At 39.2% G+C, this 18146-nt stretch overlaps 1 protein-coding gene across 1 annotated transcript in view; it reads left to right on the top strand.

The window, feature by feature from the left end:
• Positions 1-15567, top strand: part of LOC309889675 (interleukin-6 receptor subunit beta-like) — a 33279-nt gene extending 17712 nt beyond the window's left edge. The window contains exons 8-15 of the mRNA XM_082782622.1: positions 581-791; positions 2855-3013; positions 4059-4181; positions 4866-5018; positions 5782-5925; positions 8389-8485; positions 10662-10725; positions 14443-15567. Of these exons, the coding sequence (XP_082638748.1) occupies positions 581-791; positions 2855-3013; positions 4059-4181; positions 4866-5018; positions 5782-5925; positions 8389-8485; positions 10662-10725; positions 14443-14928 (1437 nt within the window). The 3' untranslated portion in view covers positions 14929-15567. The remainder of the gene's footprint in view (positions 1-580; positions 792-2854; positions 3014-4058; positions 4182-4865; positions 5019-5781; positions 5926-8388; positions 8486-10661; positions 10726-14442) is intronic.
• Positions 15568-18146: the final 2579 nt, after the last annotated feature.

Here is an 18146-nt window from a genome sequence, read left to right as displayed (position 1 = left end):
CAACACCTCTCATTAACTCTCAAATTCCTAATTATGAAGGGTATATGTTCCAGTGAAATGTAGAGAATATTACGGCTGCTTCACTGCTGCTATGACTAGTTGGATGCACATAACTAAGATCCCAGTTAAGCAAAACACTTAAAACTGTGCTTAAATCCTCTCAAGTTAAGAATACTGTTAATATTAAGAAAATATTTTGCTTAATTGATTACTGAGAACCTAATTGAAATATTATCATTTTATCCCCATTATTAAATCTGATGTTTTGTTTATATAATTCCATTGCTCTTGATTTTCCATACAGGACATAACTTCTATAAGATCATAGAATCATAGTATATTGGAGTTGGAAAGGACCCACAAGAATCATCGAGTCCAACTCCTGGGTACCCAAAGGACCACCCAAAAATAAATAAATAAATAAATAAATCAGACCATGTATCTGAAAGTGTTGTCCAAAGCCTTCTTGAACTCCAGCATGTTTGGTGCCATAACCACGTCCCTGGGGAGGCTGTTCCAGTGCCCATCCACCCTCTCAGCGAAGGACGTTATCCTGAAATAATCTTTTTCCTCTTTCTAGGTAATGCAAAGTGAGAACATCCTTGGATACTACATTGATGTTGAAAGAATACCCAACAATTGTAAGGACTCACGAAATCGCATCATTCTAAAGGACAGAAATGTTCTTCTAAATCTCTCTATGGCTTATCATAGGGTTAATATTTCTGCCTATAACAATGAAGGAGAATCTCCACAGACGATCTACATTGTCCCAGATTCCTCTGCAACAGGTACTAACTTTAACATTTATTCAAAAAAGTGGTGAAGTTATATGATTTTGATATAAATTAACTAACAGACCAAGCAATTTAACATTCCTGTTAACATCACCAAGCAATCTATTATTCCTTGTATTTAACATAACTTGAAGGTATACTAAGTAAGTTGGTGGTCGACACTAAATTAGGAGGAGCTGTTGACTCCATCAAGGGCAGAGAGGCCTTGCAAAGATATCTTGGCAAATTAAAGGCCTGGGCAATCATCAACCACATGAAGTTTAACGAGAGAAAGCGCTGCACCTGGGACAAGGTAAACCTTGCTATACATACAGACTGGGGGACTGGAGGCTGGAGAAAGGGAGCTGGGGGTTGTGGTTGACAGCAAGTTGAACATCAGCCAGCAGTGTGCCCTGGCAGCCAAAAGGGCCTGACATACCCTAGGGTGCATCAGGCACAGCACTGCTAGCTGGTCAGGGGAAGAGATTGTCCTGCTCGGCTCTGCACTGGTGTGGCCTCACCTCAAACACTGTGTGCAGCTTTGGGCACCACAATATAAGAAGTGACCAAAGGAGAGCAACCGGGATGGTGAAGGGTCTAGAGGGGAAGAGGTCCCTTGGTGTGCTCAGCCCAGAGCAGAGCAGGCTGAGGGGAGGCCTCATGGCGGCCTGCAGCTCCCTCACTGTGGAGCGGAGGGGCAGGCGCTGAGCTCTGCTCTCTGGGGACAGCGACAGGACCCGAGGGAACGGCATGGAGCTGGGACAGGGGAGGGTCGGGCTGGGGGTTAGGGAAAGGCTCTGCACCCAGAGGGTGGTCGGGCACTGGGACAGGCTCCCCAGGGCAGTGGGCACAGCACCGAGCCTGATGGAGTTCAAGGAGCATTTGGACAATGCTCTCAGACACATGGTCTGATTTTGGGGTGGTCTTTTGCGGAGTCCCCTTGATCCTTGTGGGTCCTTGTGGTGATCCCTCGTGATCCTTGTGGGTCCCCCTTCCAGCTCAGGGTATTCTATGATTCTATGACTCCTTATTTTTTATTTTTTTTTATTTTTTTTAAACAAGCTACAGAATGCACTGGTGAACAAGGGTGCAAGCACCAGATATCTGCCAACAATTAGTTTTTTAGAATTTTCTAACACACATCCCTCATTACATTCTCCTTTGCCCTGCAAATGCATAACAATTCATTTTGGTCCTTACATTTGACAGCATCTCTTTCTTCTGATGTAATACATACTCTCACCTCAAGCCATCTTTCATCTGACAGCTACCTGTTTACTAAATTGCTGCCTGTTCTTCATGGCTCTCTCCTAGTATCTGTTCTAGATTTGGTTTTACTTACAGGCAGGTTCTCTATACCTATGATGAATTACTGGGAAGATACTTGCATGAACTCTGCTCCCAGGATAAATTTCTTCTCTGCATGCACAATTTTTTCTTGGCTAGTAAAGATATTTTCTTTAATTCTGCTCATTGGTTTTCAGATAGGAGATAAAATGGAGAATTTTGTCTGTCTGCCATAATATTCACCTCTTACACTACATGACAAGTTGTTTCTTTTCCCCATTAGTTTCACTCAGAAGGTGTTCCCTGGTTTGATAATCTGTCTTAGAAAACTGAAGAACTTTTAAAGCATTTTGCATTTTGCTGGAAGAATATGAAATATGAAATTACATAGTTACAATCTATAATTTGCCCCTTCTCCTCTGCCAGGTATAAGCAGCCTCGCATTTGCTCTATATGTAGTTGTTAATAGCAGTCCTCAGGAGGCTGTTTAGCAACGTCAGGCTGCTTCTTCTTGAGCCATGGAACAACCATTTCCACACATGCAATTGTAAGAAATTAAAGGTCACGAACATCAATTAACACTGGTGTTCCCAGAGACCACTGCAAAGTATTAGCTGCTAAATTTTCTTTATTGACATAAAAGTGAAGACTATTATATGCCGGTCATCCTTACAATAGCTACTTAATGAAGAGTCTTGAAATGACTCAGAGCAAAAGACAGAAAGAGTGAAAGGGGGGAGGGACAGACTGCTTTCCTGTTCATTCAACTCTAATGGTACATTTGTTCACAGACTTGCCTGGCCAAATCAATGTTAAACCTCAGGGAACTGATGCAGTTGTCACCTGGACTCCAGAATACAGTCCAAAATGTTTTGTGGTTGACTGGGGTACTGGTAAAGAGGATATGCGCACGAAAATAGTAACTACACCTGCTGGAAATTTCACACTAGGTAATGGCACCAACCACATCTCCTAATGGAGGCACCATTTCATTTACTGGTTATTTCTGGCTGGGGAGGGAAGAATTTTCATCCTGTTTTTAAGAACAAACTGAGGATCCAGGTAAGCATGCCTTGTGTCTTTGTCCAGCACTGAGGCAACATCTATTTTTACAAAACAACAAAGTGGAGGAAATCCTGAAGAAATGTAGCTAAGCTGCTGTTGTTGGTAAGAGGTCTCTCCTTCCCCAAATTTCAGGCAGACCTGTACACTACCTGCTGGATAACACTGTGGTATGAGAACAAAAGAAGCTTCCCTAGCCCCTTGGTAAACTTAACTTCAAATATAAACTGCTCTGTTACAGACATTCCCCTATATTATTTTTCTTCCCCATAATTGTACTTGTCAGAGCACAAATTCTCAACTCCAGTACTCTGGTTACCAAATCGGGCATGAAGATCTGCAGGCAGAGGTCAGTTTAAAGGACAGTCATCCAAAATCTTTATTAAAATACCATAGTTGACTAATGCAAAGACCATTCAGAACTGTCTTTTATGTACAGCAGAGAACATTTAACTATAATTTCATGTTAATAAATGTAATGTTTTCCTTGGTCCTCCTGCAACATTTGCACCATGTTACATATAGTTGTTTTGCCTGCTTTTAAATATGCTAGTTTGAGGGGGGTAGGGGGGGGTAGGGGAATATCTGTCCTTGAACTAAGGATTCTACAGCCATTTTAGTTTCATACCTTTCATTCAGCAGCTTAAGCCTTCCAGAGCTGGATTATAGGTAAGTATGTCATCTTTTAAAAGCAAAACAGTGTTACATCTTGTTCTGCTTTTGAAATAGTTTTAATAAAGGGTTTAGAGGAAATGAGAAATGATGCATATACTCTGTGCTTGGTGTAATGCACTGTAAATTTATACTATGCTTTAAGGCTCAGAAAGTAAGAGTTGTATAGAAAAGCTACAAACTTGTTGTCCTTCTTCCCTCCTTTTTTTTTTCATTTATAACTTTTCAGTAAAACCTGATATATGTTTATTTGTTTTCCAGACAATTTGCAGCCACATAAGTTGTACAAAATAATGGTACATGCATCTGATGTGTGTCAGTGTGAAAATTTCACAAGACATGAAAAGACTTTTGGAGTGACCCACTTTTACCCAGTTGAAGGAGGTATTCCTCCCTTTTATATAACCTCATCCCTTGTATTTCTTTTTATTTTCTATCTGCAGAAAAAAGAAAAAAAAAAAAAGTCCTACACAATGTTTCTTTTCCAGGTGACTTAACAGCATTCTCCAGTTAGCATTGCCATTGGTCCTAAGCGATGATGCACTGGCAGTGAATGACCTGCATGCTGTTTTTTACTGACAGGTCCATAGAAATGATATTATTACACATGACATTACCAAAATAACTGAAAGAGGGTCCCTGAGTTACTGCTCCTTGTAGCTCAAGTTTAACAGTGGCAAAAGTCAGATTTTCCAATTCAAATTCAATGATGTCTTCTATTGCAACGTGAAATGAATACAACTGTGACTGCTGGAGTAAAAGTGTTTGTAATGAGTCAGGCATATTTTCTACCTACTTGGGTATTGCTTAATCACAGAATAACAGATTGGCTTGGGTTGGAAGGAAACTTAAAGTTCCAACCCCCCTGCCATGGGCAGGGATGCCACAAGAGGTTAAGACGAGGTAGTTTTACTCTATGGGATTTGTCTTTTCTCCTCCAACCTTGATGTAATATTTATGACAATTAGAATCAGCCAAGCATCTCTCCAGGCAGCAGCTAGGTTTCAGTCTTGTATGTCTACTGCATAACTACTAATGCAGAACTTATATTATTTTCTGAATTTTAAGTTCCTAGGGCAGGCCCCACTAATGTGACAATACTTAATATCACAAAGCATTCTGCACTTGTGAAGTGGACTGAAATAGCTGCTGAAGATTGTTTGGGTTTTCTCCAGGGATACAGAATCAGCTACACAGATTCATCAGGGAAAAAGTGGCTGGGTAAGTGTCCATTGCTCAGAACAAGGGAGTAAATCTGAGTCATGACAAAAAAAAAGTTTCATACAGAGACATTACATTCATACAGTATTGCACTGTGATTCTGCCATGTTGAAGGTATTCTACTGCACTGGTCGGTTAAATAATTCTAACTAGAGGAAAACACACTGCACCATCTGGAAAGAAAGGCTGAGGCCTAAAAAGCAGATAAAGCAGAATACATGGCCATTTTTCTAAACTAAAGTAATAGCATCGATATTGATCAAGGTGAATAACTACTGATTACAGTAGTGAGAGTAAAGCAAAGGTCTAGTCTTGCAAATCTTGTTCAGTCATTGTTTACAGGCAGTTCAGATGCTTTTCTCTTTCCATGGTCAAAGACAGGACTTAACACACACATTATTCCCTTACTGCTATGAAAACCTGTCCTTATTTCAACTGTTACAGCCAGGAGTATTCATGAAAACCACTCTTCAGCAAATCAGGCCTATTGCCTATTATACACAGTCTACTGCACATATCACCTAGACATCCTGGTATGTTAGAAAATCAAGCTTTTTATACCTGGAATCAAAATGCATGCAAGTATTTTGGAGAATAATAACCTCTTATAATAATCCAAAGAAAACCTGCATAGAGTGGCCTCCTCCTGATATGGATCAGGGCATAAAAATTTTGCCTTTTCCCCTGTCAGCTGCATTGTTACAGACTCAGCCAACAGAGATCACCTAACTGCCTCACACCCTAACTCCTACTGTGTTTTCAGCTGCTAGTGTCAACTCTTCTACCGCAAGTTACCGTCTGACTGGACTTAAGGAAAAGACCATCTACCGTGTGCAGATTTCAGGATTCACTAATGCTGGAGAAGGACTGCCAACTCTTTCACAACCTTTCAGTACTCTAAAATACGGTACTGTAGAAGCCCTATGCTACTGTGTTGCCCATCATCAATCTTGGCTTTATACACCATTACATAAATAACTATTTTCTTTGCCTTCTCTTTTCCTTGCTTTTCAAGGAGTAACAAAAGTGCTCGTGCACAGGATTTTTTACCCAATCCTTGCTTTACTGATAGCAAATGCAAAATTGTTCCTCTCTTACAGTTATCTATATATTATGTAACTCTTATATTTCTTTACCTAACACACAAAGAAGACTTAGCTACAGTTTCTCATCTCTGAAACATTTTCTGCCCTTTTTTATGTTAACTATTCACAGAACTTTATTTACTGCTTACTCCCATCACAGACTTCACCAGTTTAAATAGTCTGTCTGTGACTAGTTAAGTTCAGTAGTCTTTGTTCTCGGCAAAATCCTGAGCAATTGCATAGAGCTGATTTCCAGTTAGCCCTCTGAGCCATTAACAATAAAAAAGTCCCTCTTTCAATTGTTCCTACTGTGGATGACACTTGATAAGATCTTTTTTTTTTTTTTTTTTTTTTTTCTTTTTCTTTTTTTTTCTAATAACCAAAGTACTTCTTTACTTTTACCAGGCCTGGTAACAACAGGCCTGTCACTCTCACATCAGTCCCTGGTAAAATTATGAAGATTATTCTGGGAGTTATTGAAACACACCTGGGGGACAATGCAGTCATAGGTCACAGCCAACATGGGTTCACAAGGGGTAGGTCCTGCTTAACAAATTTAATTTCTTTTCATGATAAGATCAACCATCTAGTTATCAAGGGAAACCAGATGATGTGATCTTTTTAGATTTCAGTAAAGCTTTCGATACAGTTTCTCATAGGATCCTACTGGACAAGATGGCCAGCATAAAGCTAGATACAGGCGGTGAACAATTGGCTCAGAGGGTTGTGGTAAATGGGGTTACATGAGGCTGTCAGCTAGTCACCAGTGGGGTCCCCCAAGGCTATCTTTTAGGACTTGTTCTTTTCAGTGTTCTCATAAATGATTTGGATTGTAGGACTAAAAGGTGTTTTGAGTAACTTTGGTGTTAGCTAAAACATAGACTCTCAAATATTTTTAACACATTAACAATTAGACAATATAACACTGACATAGACCCTTTTTAATTTTTACCACAGCTTCACTCAAGTGAAGCTTTCTACAAGAAAAGCCCAAAACAATAACAAAAGCACAGGCTGAAATAATACCTGTCACAGGAAGAGTACTTTGAGGTATTCACAGATTCTTATGGTTTCTTACCATTACAGCAATTTTGTATTTATATCCCCTTCATTTAATACAAACAACTGAAGAGTCAAAAGTGCAATGAAGAAAGAAACAGGGAATAAATTAAAAACCTGCTTTGAAATCAGCTTTTTTTTCTCCACATGAATCCCTTCTCCTGACAACACAATAAATCAAAGTGTCTCCCTTGGAGCATATCTGCAGTATTTCTGTTCCATCCATGCTATTCAACATGTATTAAGATAAGACTTTCAGAGTTAATTTAATGCAATATTTTTAAAATGCAAGTAATTACAATGAATTTAAAGATTACACTCACTATTGCCACTTCTCCCCAGTATTTCACAGGTTACTTAATCTCAGGTTTCTTGGTCATAAAAGTCTTTTTCATCAACAAAGCAATTTGCAACTTTTCAAATACCTTTTTAAGCAAACTTAAGTAGCTGTTCAATTTTAAAAGAGAACTTTTTTGCTGGAGAGTATATGGGAAAAGAAATAGCAAGCAGTCATTTTGAAAATATGGTTTATCAGCAACACAACCATGCACTGGCCACACTTTCCTGATGTTATTTTGAAACTTTTGTCTTGGGGTGACTGGTGGAGAGATCTATAACATGAGCAGATCTGTTAACATGAGCAATAGTGGATGCAGGTACACAATGAAGCCTGAAAAATGGCTGACTGAGTATAAAATTATTTTAATATTCCAAATGGGTAAAGCATGTCATCTACTAAATAAATATATGTTACTATTTGCATAACCAGGTGGAGTTTGACCACAAAAAAAAAATATATATATATATATATATAATAAAAATAATAAAAAAATCCTGAAACATTAAATGTAAATTTCAATTAAATCATTTCCTACCAAGTCAGACCTGCAGCAGAGGCCTGACCTGTTAAACAAGCCAGAGTTCACTTACATGGGAAGTAGGTATGCTTCTTTTACTATACAGTGTTTATTTTTGAATTGTGTATTTAAGAGTTTGGCATGTATCAAGATCTCTTAAAAATAAAAAAAACTTGGAAGCCTCGGTACAAGAAATCCCGTATTTTGTTTAAACTAAATTTCAGTTACAGGAATACCAGAACATGGGTTAAATTTCACATATGTTTGGCCTATTTCTCTAGTGGAGGCAATAAAGCGTCTTCATACTTGATAACATAAGTTTGATTCCATCTTTCTTTTCTTTCTTTTCTTTCTTTTCTTTCCCATCAGATAAAGGAGAATTTGAAGGTTTTATGATTGGCATTTTCTTCAGCATGGTGTTTGTTTTAGTTTTTGCACATGTGATTTGTTCTCTGGTGTTTAAAAGGTAAGAAGTGAATATTGAATAATGCTATTAGCAGTACCTCACTTTTACTTAACTCTAAGTTTCATAACACTGGCCTTTTTTTGTCAGTGCAAGCCACTCAATTCAAAAGCCCCAGACAAAAAGGCTACTCTACTCATTTACACAATGAGAGTATTTACAAACCAGTAACAAGCTGATTAAAATACTTTGTCAAAAACCTATAATCTTTTACTTTTGATAGAGTTACCTGACTACTTCCTGTCTCAAACATTTTTGAAAAGAGCATGGATCATTTCTCCCAGTAGAAAATAGGCTATGTATAAGGAAATAAAAAGAGTACGTTTAATTATTTTACTCTTTCATTCCTAAATGATGATCGTGCATTTTCTATTGAAATACAAAGGTGAATTCCACCAGCATACTGAAACCGATGTTGCCATCTGAGCATTTTCCTGCAAGCCCATTCAGATGTTAACTGTACAAATTATACATATAACCCATAATGGGAAGGAGAAATGAATGGATGAGTAGGAAGAGGAGAGAGCAATAAGGGCACCTACAAGATATAGACAATGGAAGATGTCCTCTTACCTCAAATTAGTATGAGGTGCTGGTGCAATATTAGATGTATGCACTAACACTGAAAGAAAAATGTCTTACATAGTAATTGGTTTTAATGCCCATTTACTCATAAGCTTATTTGCATACAACCATTCATATCACTATTATGATATCCTAGAATACCACCTGCCTTTTTTCTCCCTTTAAAAAGCACCAGCCTCAGACGCTGAATTCGAAGCTGTTAAGAAGAGACTAACCAGCTACACAAAAACCCATCTTCATAGGATCAGAGAAGAAATCAGATAACTCTGATCAGATAAATCTACTGCATCAGACTTCACAGCAAGCTTCACCTCAACAAAGACGTAGTACCTGACCTCTAATAAAGTCTAGATTTGACTCTAAGACTAGACAACACTGAAGTCAGCACAGAGGCAGGGTGATGGCCTAGATAACCTTGTGCAGTTTCTCACAGATGTGTTGATTTTTTTTTTATTTTATTTTTTGTATGGATATGAGTCATTGCCCAAAGGTCCTTTGGTACAGTTCTGACAGCAGCTGCTGGCAGGGAGAAGCTCAGCTAGAAAATGCTGAGTAATGCTCTAGAGCACCCCAGGGTGGCAGGAGTGATGGGCACACTACCATTGTGGCCTGTCCTCTCCGAAAGGGACAGGGAGGACAAAGCCCCTCACCTCAGCCTGATCAGTGCTGAGGGAGCCAGCTGGGCCTTGCCCCAGTCCTTGCCATGGCTGCCCAGCATCACTGCTTTCCAGACATTCACAAGCAGCCCTTCAGCTTCATGCCTCTGGTGTGGAAGATGAAAGGCAGCTTCTTCTCACCCAAGCTCTCAGCAGCAGCACAGAGGGAACAGCCCCAGGGCCTCCTCTGCATGTAACCCAGTGGTGGTGACAGCCATAGGAGGCTGAAGAGCCTAGTGGCATGCTGCAAGTTTTGCTCTTTCTGAGCCCCTGGGTTCAAGGAAGGAGCTGGAAAGTCCAACCCTCTGACCAGAGGGCTGCGGACAAGCAGCCAGATGAAATCAGTATGAATGTCTCCACTCTGAACCCTGCTATGCTTTACAACCCCCAACCCGGGAGGATGAAGCTCTGAAACAAACGAGGATTTTGATTTTACAGCAGGTTGTTGAGGATTATCCCTTCATCTACAGCTGTGGCAGAAACAGTTTGGTAGAGTTATGTTTATGCTTGTATCAGATGAAATGGTGAGACTGTAATCTGTCCCAGAAAGTGCTCAACTCAGACCGTGAAGGAAGAGCAGGAGCCACATTGCTGTCCCCATCCCAGCATGCAGGTCCCAGGGACAGCCTACTCCAAAACAGCATGAAAGCTAGAAATCTGTATTTTTGTTTTTGTTTTTGCTTTGTTGTGTTGTTTTGTTTGTTTGTTTGTTTGTTTGTTGGGTGGTGTTTACTTTACTAATTCAGCAGTTCAATGCAGACTAACAAGCTTGGCCTTCTTTTCTTAATTGGCAGTGTGGTTAATAATCATTGCAGAACATCTTTTTTTGATGGTCATGAAAATACCAATAAAATGTAGGTAGGAATGGCAGTTAATTTAAATGTATAGGAAATGTAAATCAATTAACCTGACAGTAAACTTAAAGTATTTATTTGCAGGTTGAAAATATCATGCTGGCCCAGTGTACCGAATCCAAGAAACAGCAGTGCAATACAAGACATGGCAAGTACTATTCCGATGATGTGAAAAAATGCACAAGGGAGATCTTTCTGACTTATTAATCACCAACACTAGTGTTTTGTTTTGTTTTCACACTACAGCCTAATAAATGTCTAATTGCAACAATTGGGAAACAAGGGTAACATTAGAAATACAGGACACTGGGGAGTTGTTCAGAGACTTTTAGTAGAGCATATTTAAAGGCATGGTTGTTAAAAGAATAAGAAGAAGTTGAATTGGGGGGGTGGTAATGTAAAGGGAATTGTTCAGTTCTCATATTCAGTCACTTTTCAACAACTGGAACTGATAATTGAACACATCACTCAAAGTAGAGAATAAGTAATATATTGTGGCCTAATGTATAAGGTATTTTCTGGAATCCAGTCTTCACCCTTCTGTCTTTACGTGCTTCTGGAGCAATCCAGGGCTTTGGCTTGTCAGCTGGTAGCTGTCTGAGGAGGCATCTGTTAGTCAAGAGGCACCATAGTTCAGTAGCATGTTCAAACCTTACCCTACCCAATGATTTCCCATGTGTTTCAGTGAAGCTACCTGGACTAACAAAGAGCCTAGAAACCATGGTTAGCTAGAAACCATGTTAATCATTTTTGCCTATTAGTGAACTTCCTTCCACCTTCCTCTGTTTGCCTCCTTCTTTTGAATAAGAAGTGCTTCTGCTCCAGTTTTAGGACATCTCAGTTTATCTTCCAAGTCTCAGGCTGCCAACCATTGTGTCTTTAGAACAGGAACCTGTGCTGCTTTCCTTTTAATATATTTTTGACTTTCCTGGCAGACCTGAACATAGTTTCACACTTCTAGATCTAGTTTCTCAAGAAAACAATGTGAGCTTTAGCAAAGCAGATGTCTATTTAGGACAAAAGCGTAGCAGAGAAAAGCTAGCCTCCATAAATGACCAAGTGAAATACACATTTCTCTGTGGATCCTGATAAGTAGAGGTAGAAATGCATCAATTTCTTGTTCTCAAGCATTAAACTGATAACAGGAAACATATGCCATTGTCAAGCTGAGCTGAAGTCAGGATCTGGAGAGTTCAACGTTACATATTCAGATAGGAAAAGGCAAGAGCACAATTTAAGATCAGACCAGAAGCTGGAAGGTATCTACAGCCAGACACAGTCCAAATATAGGACACCAGAATGAAACCATTAGCTAGGAAATTTAAGAAGGTGCTGAGAGGCAGCTGGTAATCAAAAGGTTAGTTGCAGATCAGCATTGCTTTTTTCCTTTGTATAACAAACAAACAAAAAATCTGAAATCTGTCCTTTCTTGTTTTTCACATTTAATTACAAAGAAACAGTGTTTTCTAGTAGGAGCTGCAAACACTCTTGTACACATTAGTGAGACTGCAGGCACGGTGAGGGCATAGTGCTGTGTTGTAACGGATAAAGAGAAGTAGATGAAAGGGGCCTCATTTGTAATTTGAGGACATGAGCCCAAGGCAGCAGGAGTCAAGAAGATTCCTGTAAGCGTGCAAAGGTTGGCACAGAATATGCTTTGGTATTGTAACTACTCAGGATATCAGAGGTGGGAACAGAACCTTGTCCTGCTTTGTCAGCCCATTCTGGTCCTTGGAGATGGAAAGTCTATCACTGATGCTTTTTCTTTTTACCCATGATTATAAAAGACAAAAGCTCACACAGAGCTTACTTTAGATTTGTTAGGTAGAACATTAGGGATGCTGTTCATAATGAACATGATAGTGAAGGTACATATCACACAGGTCTTTATTCAAAACAAGACAAATTCTGACTATGCAGAGGGGGTCTGCTCATCCCATTACAAGTGCCATTTAGAAAAAAAAACTGATATTTTATGCAGGATTGCTGAGACTTCAAAGAACAGTGCACTCGTTTTCCAGGTCAGAACAGAAATTATAGGAAGAAAGTAAATAAAAAATACATCCCTATTTATATCTTGCAAAAGAACTGTAAGATTTTAAACAAGTTTGGGGCAACTGAGGAGTTAAAAGCAGAGGCTAGTATGTATGTCAGAGAACATACCATCCTGGTGATCATTTTTAAAATATTACAGCAAGGGTGGGGAAGCCCAGAAAAACAATTGAAGTGGAAAACAAAGATGCTTGGCATTACAAATGGTTCTCCATTTAACGATCCAGAATTTGTAAAAGCTTGTAACCCAGAGTATACTTAGATCCCAGCAAGGCATTAAGATGAGTAAGATCCCAGAATGGCATTAAGATGAGTAATAAACTGTATGCTGAGGTTTACATCAAAAGTTGTTTTGGCTGCTGTTCAAGCTGCTGCCTTTTTGTAGTAGCACATTGGTAAAACTTTTTGAAAGCTGTGTCTCAGAACAGCACATTCTGAAACCTACATTTTATCAGCGCTGCATTTTCTCCCTAGCATACAGAAAAGCAAGAAAAACTTTGCATAAATATTAATAATAGAATCACAGAATGTCTTGGGTTGGAAGGGATCCCAGAGATCATCTAGCTCCACCTCCCCTGCCATAGACAGGGACACAACCCACTAGGTTGCTCAGGGTCTCCTCTAGCCTTGTCTTAAACACCTCCAGGGATGGGGCATCCACAACCATTCTGGGCAACCTGTTTCAGTGCCTCACCACTCTCTGAGTAAAAAATTTCTTCCTAACCTCTACTCTAAATCTCTCTTCTTTTAGTTTAAAACCATTCCCCCTTGTCTTGTCATTATCTACCCAAGTAAAGAGTCCTTCTCCATCCTTTACATAATAGCCCTTTAAGTATTGAAAGGCTGCAATGAGGTCATCCCAGAGCCTTCTCTTCTGCAGGCTGAACAGCCCCAGCTCTCTCAGCCTTTTTTCATAGGAGAGGTGCTCCAGTCTTCTGACCAACTTCATGTCCCTCTTCTGGACTTGCTCTAACAGCCCCACGTCCTTCTTGTACTGGGGGCCCCAGCCCTGAATGCAGCACTCCAGGTGGGGCCTCACAAGGGCAGAGCAGAGGGGGACAATCCCCTACCTCCACCTGCTGGCCACTCCTCTGTTGGTGCAGCCCAGGATGCAGTTGGCTTCTGGGCTACAAGCTCACACTCTCGACTCATGCCAAGCTTTTCATTCACCAGAACCCCCAAGTCCTTCTCTGCAGGGCTGCTCTCAATGAGCTCTTCTCCTAGTCTGTATTCACATCAGGGGTTACCCTGGTCCAGGTGCAGCACCCTGTGTTTAGACTTGTTGAACCTCATTAGGTTCATGTGAGCTCACTTCTCAAGCCTGTCCAGGTCCCTTTGGATGGCATCCCTTCCTTATGGTGTGTCAACTGCACCACTCAGCTTGGTGTCATCTGCAAACTTGCTGAGGGTGCATTCTATCCCACTGTCCATGTTGTTGATGAAGATATTAAACAGTACTGGTCCAAGGACAGACCCCTGAGGTACCCCTGAGGTATACCACCTGCCACCGGTCTCCATTTGGACATAGATCCATTGATCACCACTCTCTGGGTGTGACCTTCAGGTCAATTCCTTGTCCACCCATTGAATATATATCTCTCCAATTTAGAGACCAGGTTTAGGGAAATAAATATTCTCACTCATGTTTATAAAACCAATATAGAATAGTTAAAATGTATTAGTTAGCCATATTATATTGGCAAGACCAGGCTATCTCTTAGCTTTATTCTTCTGATATTTATTTCAGTGAATAGCCTATTGCACTTTGCTAAGGTATTATATTGAAATTATACTTTCTCCTTTTGTCTTGCAGACAAATTGGAAACCCATTTCAAAGTCACTGCTTCAGGCCATGACAGACAATGATACTACCAGCCTTTATGTCATAGAGCATGAGGCAAAAGTTCCCTTGAAGTTAGAGCACTTTACGGATGGTGTAGAAGTCAGGAAGTGTGACACCTGTCAGTCAAAAGAACCTACCAATAACATAGACATAAATATAAGACACAAAGAAATCCCTGAAAAAACGGTAACAAGTGAAAAAGAAGGAATCATTTCCATTACGGTACCACTCTTGAGTGACTACACCAGCATGGAGTTCAGCCAGAAAGCCCTGATGAGTCTAACAGTGAAGCTGCCTGCAAGAGTTGCTCATCCTAACCTGGAAATGGAACTAAGGAGTAAGCCAGCACGAACTGAGCATCAGGTTTTGTTTGCTCCCCAGGACTACCTCAAACAAAGTCAGGTAGTATTTTTGCCATCTGTACCAACTTTGATGGGACAAGTCAACTTGAACTGACTTGTCAATTTGCATACTTTTCCTTATCAAAAATTCAGTTTCCAAGACCTCTGATCGTTGAATGGAGGCATTAGGACAGTGAGCTTGTGACAATGGTTATGTTCTACTTAATGAGCTCCTCGGTGAAATAGATGGACTATATAATTAGATTAGCTGTTTCACCATGGTCATTCTGGGCAACTCCTGCTGTCTTAACACAGGCAAAATTTTCAGGGAACTGTATGAAAAACCTTCTAGTAAGGTGCATTTCCTTGCTAATTCCTTAGTCCGAGCACACTGAAGAAGCCATTTCAAGTCTTGTGGCCTAAAAACAGTGTTGTTCCAGTCTTCAGAAGAGTTCAGTAATTAGTGTGACCAGTACAAGGTCTGATTTTAAAGGCTGCTTAGCTCTTTAGTAAAAATTCTACCAAAAGTGCCTACCATGACAAAGAGGCTCTCCAGCTGGTCAAAGCTGGCTGAACAAAATTGTGAGAAGCATTGAATTTAGGAATGAGAAGCAATGCTTTTCCACCTATTTAAAGCACTTGATCTTAGATGAATAGTGCTGTGTAAGTGAAGATGATAACAAGCTTAATCATTATTACTGGAGTTCTACTTGCATTAAATTAAGGATATTTCTTCCTATAAAGACAGAAATACATTCATGTTCTCTTGTGAGATATAGCTGCAGATAAAATTTCACCTTGTATGCAGTAAAGAAATCTGTAGAACAGACTTTGAGAGCTGTATAGGTAGTCATCCACGACAGTTTGCATAGAGAAGGTGTCATTGAAATATAGGGACTATAAGGGTCTCCTCTTTCTGATCTATATCTGACTGCATCACGTATCTGTGCAACAGAATGGGTCTGAACTGGTTTTCCAACTTTTCCAGTTCATGGTTCTCACCCATAAAATCTGTAGGCATTAATGGTTTGCAGTTATTGTAGAAGACTCAGTTTATTGCTGTCTACTCTAGTTTATGAAACTTTATTGAGATTTACTGAAAAAAAAAAAAAAAAAAAAAAAAAAGAAAAAGATTATTTTATGGAGAAAACAGTTGATCAGCTCTACACTAAGCATTGGATGTTCCCGAGACATGTATCTTTTAAAATTCTCTCATTATAAAAGTGAAGGATCGTTCTCATTCACTCAAATGTTTCAAGACATATTAGGCATTATGAATTCTAGATTAATCATGTTTGCAAAAAGATCAGAGAAATTACAAATCCCCCACTTGACTAGTTCAATGAGGCCCACGGGTTTTTTTTTTAATTCACAGTTTTTACCAACCTGTACTTGACTGTGAGTTTTGCATCACTCATTCTTAGCACATAAAATGCGTTATTATGTCATAAAGCAATGTACCTGTTACCATCCACCCTTATTACTTCTGCTTATTCAAAGAATGGATAACAGCAACACTCCCCAGACCATCACAAAAGTTTAAATAATCATCTTTTAAATGTCTTTCATAATTTTTTTTTAATGTTGATCAGATGTCTTTGCCTCATTTGAATTTAGGAGAATTCATTTGATCCTGCTTTTAGCAAGGTAGTTGGTACTTGTGATTTCTAGTAGAGGGGCTGAAATGAATAACTATTATGGACAATAAATTCCCCCAGTTATGCACAATTATTATCATGTAGCCACCTGAATGCAGTCTGAATTGCCTATTTCCCAAACCTAAGAAATTCCATGTCCCTTACCAATAATGTTTCTTTCATTTCTGGTCAGAACTACTTATTTTCCTGGTGCAGTTAATACCATCAATAATTCACTCGCCCCTGTAAATGTTGAATTCATTCCTTCTTACTTTGTACCTACTAAAACAGCACATATTATTATATAATGTAGAAAGTATAAGGTAAGCAAAGAGAATCAAACTGATGACTTGTGAACACTTCAGTGTATAAAGTGGCATTTATATATGAAACTCAAAAGACAGTCTGGGCTTTTGACCCACTGAGTATTGCCTTAATGATATTAACCATTGACTGACATCTTGCTATGCTAAAGAAAATCCATTTATCAGAGTAGGAGAATTTCATTAGAAGTACACATGGACCTATTTGCTTGTAATATAAGTGAAGGGTGTATTTCACTCTCAGTTATAAAGCTCACGGTATATGTAATTCTTTATTGATCTCAGAGCAATACCACATCCAATACTTATATTATGGATGCAAATCATACATTTGGAAGAATGGAAGATACATGAAAAATCCTAGTATGGAGATTAGTTATAAACAAATAACTTCATCATGAAATATCGTTTGAGAACAAAGAATTAATCTTGTATGTGGAGAGAAATTGAAGACTATACTTGCTGTTCTCATCCAGTCAAAAGGGACATAGACTTGGAGACACAGAGTGCTGAGGTCTTAAAACCAGAGGCAGCTAGTTTAAAAATGTGTGTGTGTGTGTGTATTGACTGCAGAAGGCTGCCTCTACTAGTAGTTGTGCAAGATATTTCATTTTATTGGGTGTACTACTGTCAAGTGTTTTCAGTCATGTTTTTAGCTTCGGTATCGTCAACTGCATTAAGAGGGAAATTAAAACTAGAGAGGATCATAAATCCCAAGGCATTTGAATATTTCCTTTTTTTAGGCAGCATATAGTAATAACTCCAGATGACCGCTGTTAGCATTAGTGACAATTTAGACTTTATGAAAGTTTAGACACTTGATTGTAGGCCTGGAGATACATTAAGCGTAGTGATTCATGGCATAGGGTAATACACTGCAGGGTTACAGTGTTTTAGCATTTCATATTCACAGAGAAATGAATGTAATATTCAGTCTCTAATATAGCCTGTGTACTGAGCAGTAGAGGAGGGTTAAAAAAAAAATCCAGCATCATAGTATAGGACAATAAAAAAGAATGAGGTAAAATAGTTGAGCGCTGAAGGTATGTGATCTCACTATATTCATATAACAAATATAACATATAATATCTGACTGTGTGTCACCATTTGAATAGGCAGGATATGCACCAAGCCTAGATAAGGTCTATGGCTAAATAAACACCTTAATTGCCAGCAGAATAGTGCATGATGCCAGAGAAAGAACAAGGCAAAGGTGCTGCAAAACCTGTTCCATGGCAGAATAGCTTCCATACCTACATTCCTGAAAATAAAAAGTGTATCTAGTAAGACGCAGTCAAAAATTAGGTAGGTAACCCAGAAAAAGAGATTTGTGGATGCACATTGCTGAGCCAGCTGTGATACCAAAAAAGTAC

Source organism: Aythya marila (genome assembly GCF_965140915.1).
Source record: "Aythya marila genome assembly, chromosome: Z".
NCBI lineage: Eukaryota > Metazoa > Chordata > Aves > Anseriformes > Anatidae > Aythya > Aythya marila.
This window is presented reverse-complemented; position numbering and strand designations above follow the sequence as displayed.